Raw genomic sequence first — 6,034 nt, forward strand, 5'->3', positions numbered from 1 at the left:
AACTGTGCTGTCAACTTTGGAAAAAGTTATCCCAATTTACTGTATTAAGTTGGCATTGTACAGAAATGGACAGCCATATTGGTCTAGAAATGTTAATTTATTTTTATTTTTATTTTTTTCCATGTGTACAGGGGTAACACATCATACTAAATATGTAAGGTCATATCTACGTGGGTTTGATTACAGAAACTAATATTCTCTAAATAATGAAAAAAAAAGAATAAGATAAGACTGTAAGAGCAAGAAGCAATTTAAGCATGTTCGGGGACCATTTTCATTGCTAGAATTAAGGATTATTTTAATGTTACATCATTGCCTTTTCTCTTTTACTTTCCTTTTTAGTTTTATTTTAGGGTTCCCTATTTGTAATGTTCATACAGAGATTTCTTTAACTGAAATACTGAATAGTTTCTTTGGTGCAAAAACTATAATAGTACACAGGATCCTAATGAGATAATTAATAATGTGAAATAGGAAGTAAAGGGCTAAAGGTGTAGGGAAAGTGGGAAGGGTAGGGGAAAGGTAATAAGGGAGGGGAAAAAATATGAGAAACTGAAAAAATGGAAATAAAGTGTTTGTAAATGGGGAGAGGAGGGGGGGTGAAGGGAGGGCAGGGACAAGGGGAAAAAATGAGAATCAAGACCTATTATGTAAAGGTACAGAATCCCAATGATGAATGTAACTGTATTGTATACCTAGATTGTACCAATAAACTCAATTAAAAAAAAGGAAAAGGAAAGGTGACACAGCTCCTACTTTTGGGACACAAACCTCTGGATCCCTGAGCTACCACAGAGGAAGTCCAGCTACCCAGAAGCCACTATGCTCGGTGGAGCAGTGGGAAACTACAAAGCTACAGGATGTGGCCTGAGAAGCCCAGCTGCTTGTGCCATCTCTGCCCCAGGGTCAGCATATAAGCAAGCCAGCGGAGGGTTCCAGCAGAGCATGAGAGCTGCCCCAGTGAAATAAGCTGCTCCACCCCCACACTGCAGACACCCAGCAAAATAATTTGTCACTGTCTCCAGCCACTCAGCTTTGGAGCAGCTGAATAGCTGGAATATTAATAGTTGTAGTGACAGCTGGAGAAGGCTGGTCCCTACAGGCCTAGGATGGTAAGGATTCCCCACTGTTGCTAAGCCTAGGGCTCCTAGCTGTTCAGTGGCTCCTCTAAACCATGCTTCATCCCTGTGTTAAACTCTCCTCCAATGGTCCCTTTGAGTTTTTCTGCCACAGCTCTAATGCATGCTTTATTTAAAAGAAAAAGTAATGATCAAAAATGTAGAAAAACAGAAAGATAAATAGAAACTCTTTGTGCCCATCTTCATAATTCAACAGATATCATATGTACTTGTTATATTTCCTCCAAATTTCTAAAACAGAAAGCAGGTGTAATAGCAAACACCTGTAAACCCAGCACTGGGAAGGCTGAGGCAGGAGGATTTCCGCAGTTCCAGGCCAGCTGAGCTACATAGTGAGTTCAAGGCCAGCCTGAACAACTGTCTCTAAAAAAACCAAAAGAAAAACTGTGCCAAAAAAGAAAAGAAAAGAAAAGAAAAACTTTGCAGATTTAGCAAATGGTCTCCAATTCCTCCTCGCCTTCATCAAAGATAAGAGCTACCCTAAAGTTAGTAAATATTAATCATATCATTATATTTCTCTTAGTTTTGCATGTACCTACAAGCCATACACAGCATGCTTTCACTTCTTTTTAAAGTTGTATAAATGACATGACACTGTATATATCTTTTTGGAACTTACCTTTTTCTTCTCAAAATTATCTGAGATTTATGACTTATTATAGTGTATTAGTTTATCACACCTGCTAAACAAAATTCCATCATATAACTTAACCAGAATTAATCATGTTACAATTACAAGAAAAAGCACTTTTTTTTTTTTTTTTTTTTTTGGCAGTATCAGGGATTGAACTCAGAGCCTTCTCACTGAGCTACATCCCCAACTCTTTTTTATTTTGAGATAGAATCTGTCTAAGTTGCCCAGGCTGGGATCAAACTCAGGATTCTCCTGTCTCCGTCCCCCGCCCCAGCTGCTAGGATTATAGTCATGCCCATTTACAATTCACATTTGCTTAAGTCTCCTAGTGCACGCAGGTGCAAATGTACCTCTAGAAAAGGAATTATGGGGCCGGGGATTTAGCTCAGTGGTTCTGCCACCTGCCTTGCAAGTGCAAGGACCCAAGTTCGATCCCCAGTACCAAATAAAAAATAAAAAAAAAAAAAAGAAAGAAAAGAAAAGGAATTATGGGATGTAGCATCTTCCTGTCTTCTGTTAATGGCTATTATTTTCAAAGTAGTCGTACCAGTTTATGCTCCCTCTACCACTGGTTCGCTGTATAAGCAAGAAATGGGAGTGTCAATTAAATCTAGCAAGAGATGGGAGTGTCAGTTATGAGTGTGAATCAGTAAGTGGCAATAAGTTTCTAAAATCTGTGATGGCTTTCCTGAAAGCATTACTGGAAAAGATCATTATACTTCACGACAGCTATGTGAAGAGGTTCCCAGACAGCCACCAGATGTCTCCTGCCTGCCACTGTACTTAATCACATTTGTGGACTTTTGAGGTACAAAGCCAGGCAAAGCCCAGGTCCACAGAGCAGTTGTTATGAGCTGGGAGTACAAAGGCCACTTGCTACTCTTCCCTACCAAAGAGGCTGGGATTCATTATTGGCAAGAGTGCTACAGGGCAAGGTTCTCTGGTGCCCACGTGGAGGGAGAAGGAAGAGGGGGTTCAAGCGTAGCCAGCCCAGCTGCATGCCAAGTCCAAAGCAGTGTGGGGGAAATGACTTCATCCAGTTAGTCAGAAACTGGCACAAGAACAGATGGATCCTAGTCCTGGGAGTGATCACATGGTACAGACAGCCCCAGCCTTTCACTCTGGGATCCAGGGGGACCATCAAAGTCAGCTACAGGAAGGAGCCAGGAGTGACAGACCCGGTCGAGCCAGCAAAGAAAGACCATTCTTATTTTGAAAGCAATGTCTTTACAATTAGGTTTATTGTCTAGCTTTGTACAATAAAAGGCCCAGCTGGGCTGAGAGTGTAGCTTAGTAGTAGGTTGTGTGCTTAGCCTGTGTGAGGCCCTGGGTTCAATGCCCAGCACAAACTACACATACAGAAAAATAAAATACAGGCATAGCTTCCCAGGGTGGGCAAGAAAACTACCAAATGGTCAGAGCCCAAATAAGCAGTGTATGTATCCAAAGCAGGCCTCCAGGAGCTGCTGGGAAACAGGCCATATCATAAGAGCTGCCTGAGTGCATCCAGGGTGGTGTTCTCAGCAGGGTAGGTAAGTAAGGACCCAGGGTGCACTCAGCTTCCACTTCTAGCCAGGAACCCTGGAAACCATGTCCTCCCTGCCCATTGCCGACTTATAGGATTTAAGAAGCTCCTTCCTCTGCCTGACCTTCAACAGCAGTTGCCCTCCCAGGGGATAACGTCTGTAGGCAAGCTTGTGGCACAACTTGGAAGGAGGTGCTACTGTCACCTAGTCAGCAGAAGCTAAGGATGATGCTTGGCATCCTGTAAAGGAGCAGCTCCCATGACAAGGAGGAACTCAGTAACGAGAATAGTTCCCATCTGTACATTGGCCCAAGACCAACTGCTTACTTTCCCCTTCAAGTGCCCTGCCATCATTTGGCACATGTGATATCCAGGCCCTGGGGGCCTTGTCTACCTGAAGTCGCCATGCACCACTGTGGTTCTCTGTTGCTTGGGAAGATGGAGAGGCAGCCACTGGATGAGTCTCTCCATCGCCGGGATGGTGCTGGTTTCTGCAGCTCGGTACTGCTTTGTCCAGGTTTGCACCTGGCGAGGAAGATAGTCTCCTGTGGGAGAGAGGGTTAGAACGCAGTGTGCCATCTCCACCATCTCCAAGGGTTCAAAAATTCACCGAAGCAATGAAATCCTCGGAATGTGCTGCATCCCTGACCACATTCCCATGACTGCAGAAAGTGCCACATGAGGCTTCTGCTGCCTCCAGCTGCCTCATCCTGGCCGCCTCAGTGTGATCTGGGCACTGTTCTCTGCCACACATCATCCAAGCCTGATCCCCAGCCCTCTTGAAGATCTTGTGAACTTCCAAATAGCCTTTAATAAATCCCTTTCTGTGGACAGCAGTGACTGATGACAGAGTATGAACTCTAGAGCCAAGTTGCTAGGGTCTGAATCCCAGCTCTGCCATTTTCTAGCTGTGTGATCTTAGGCACACTACTTAACCTTTCTGTGCCTTATCTTGAAATCATCCTCCTAGAGCAGCTGGTAGGATAAACTATGCAAAGCCCTCCAGTGCCATGTGCCTGCATGTGGTCCCGGCAATTTGGGAGGCTAGGACGGGGTCACTGGAGCCACAATTTTAAGGCCAGTATGAGCAACATAGTGAAATCCAGTTTCACTTAAAAGAAGAAAAAAATAGGGAAAAGAAAAATCTTGACAATACAAATACTAACAAGGAAGAAGAGCAAGTAGAACTCTCTTATACATTAAAAATAAAAGCTAGCAGTAGTGGCATATGCCTGTAATCCCAGCTACTTGGGAGGTTAAAACAAGAAGATTCCAAGTTTAAGGCTAGCCTGGGCAACTTAGCAAGACCCTGTCTCAAATTTAAAAACAGAAAGGGTTGGATATATAGCTTATAGTAGAATGTCTATGGATTTGATCCCTAGTACCAAAGTTAAAAAAAAAAAAAAAAAGACTTGGAAGGTCTCAAGGCGGGAGCAAAGTCCATCTTCCACTGAGCACACATTTGGTTGTTAACAAAGCAAATCATGCAGACCCTAACAGCAGAGCTGCTTGTGAGGAAACAGCCAGCCTGGAGGCCTAGGGGCTCCTGCCTACCTTGCTTCCCATAGTCACCCAGGCCTGCAGCCTGGAGGTCCACGCTGTGGAGCTGGCACAGGACTCTGTTCATGGCAGTGTATATGGCTTGCCTCTGGCTGGGCTCCAAGCCTGGCAGAGAAGGGTCTTTGTAGATGCAGCCTGGGCAGTACTCCATCACATAGAAGGGTGTGCCGATGACCCTGCAGAGGACACAGTCAAGGGTCTCAGGGCCCCAACACACGTGTGGCAGCTGTCAGTCCCCACACTGCTCTGAATGTTACTGTGTACACAGGCTGCGTGCTGGGGAACGGCTCAGGTCTGGAGCACTGGGCATACTGGACATTAACTTTTTCCTGTGCACATGAGGAAGATGAACTTCCACCAAAGACACACACAGAGCCTGCTCTTTCTGCTCTTTGGTCCATTTGCAGAAACCATCAGATGGGTTTACGTGTGGTAATATATAAAGCAATATGGTTGAAAGAGGGAGCTTTGGAGTTATACAGAACCAGTTTTAATTCTCACCTCTGCCCTTTACTAGCAGTGTAATCCTGAGACACTTACTGAACCTCTCTAAACTTTGTTGTTGTTTTGATCTGGAAATCAGACCCACTTCAAATGGTAGTTTTAAGAACTAAGGAAACAAATATACAGAAAGCTTGTCACTGGGTCTAGTGAGGGGCCAACAGGTATCTCTTCTTGTTACTGATATTATTTTTATCATTATTTCATGGTATGAATGCCACATATACTACCTGATAGTTTTTTGTTACTGTCATTCTGTTTGTTTTTTCAGATAGGGTCTTCAGGCTGACCATGAACTCACTATGTAGCTACTATGTAGCCTTGAACTTGCAGTGGTCCTCCTGCCTCAGCCTCTCAAGTGCTCAGATTACAGGCATGTGCCACCACATCCAGCTACCACGTGATAGCTTCGATGTGACCTATCAACATGTCATTAATTCATTTGTTAGTCATTATTAGAAATCAACATACTACTCTCAAAAGTAGTTTTGAAAATTCTAGAATTATAGATGTTTGTATTAACTGTAAAAACTTATACCAGCTGGGCCGGGGATTTAGCTCAGTGGTATCACTGCCTGACTTGCAAGTGCAAGATCCTAAGTTCCACCACCAGCACCAAAAAAAAAAAAAAAAAAAAAAAACAACTCCCACCAAACATTGCAGGGCGAGAACTAG

The 6,034-nt window shown here is 43.8% G+C and overlaps 1 protein-coding gene across 2 annotated transcripts in view; it reads right to left on the reverse strand.

The window, feature by feature from the left end:
* The window catches only part of Acad10 (acyl-CoA dehydrogenase family member 10), a 47,829-nt gene that overhangs the window by 18,758 nt on the left and 23,037 nt on the right, over window positions 1-6,034 (reverse strand). For both annotated transcript variants that reach the window (XM_010604477.3, XM_010604478.1), the window contains exons 10-11: window positions 4,853-5,034; window positions 3,693-3,843 (exon numbers count right to left, since the gene is read on the reverse strand). In XM_010604477.3, the coding sequence (XP_010602779.1) occupies window positions 3,693-3,843; window positions 4,853-5,034 (333 nt within the window). The remainder of the gene's footprint in view (window positions 1-3,692; window positions 3,844-4,852; window positions 5,035-6,034) is intronic.

Source organism: Fukomys damarensis, unplaced genomic scaffold (assembly GCF_012274545.1).
Source record: "Fukomys damarensis isolate Sample0158 unplaced genomic scaffold, DMR_v1.0_HiC HiC_scaffold_12, whole genome shotgun sequence".
Taxonomy (NCBI): domain Eukaryota; kingdom Metazoa; phylum Chordata; class Mammalia; order Rodentia; family Bathyergidae; genus Fukomys; species Fukomys damarensis.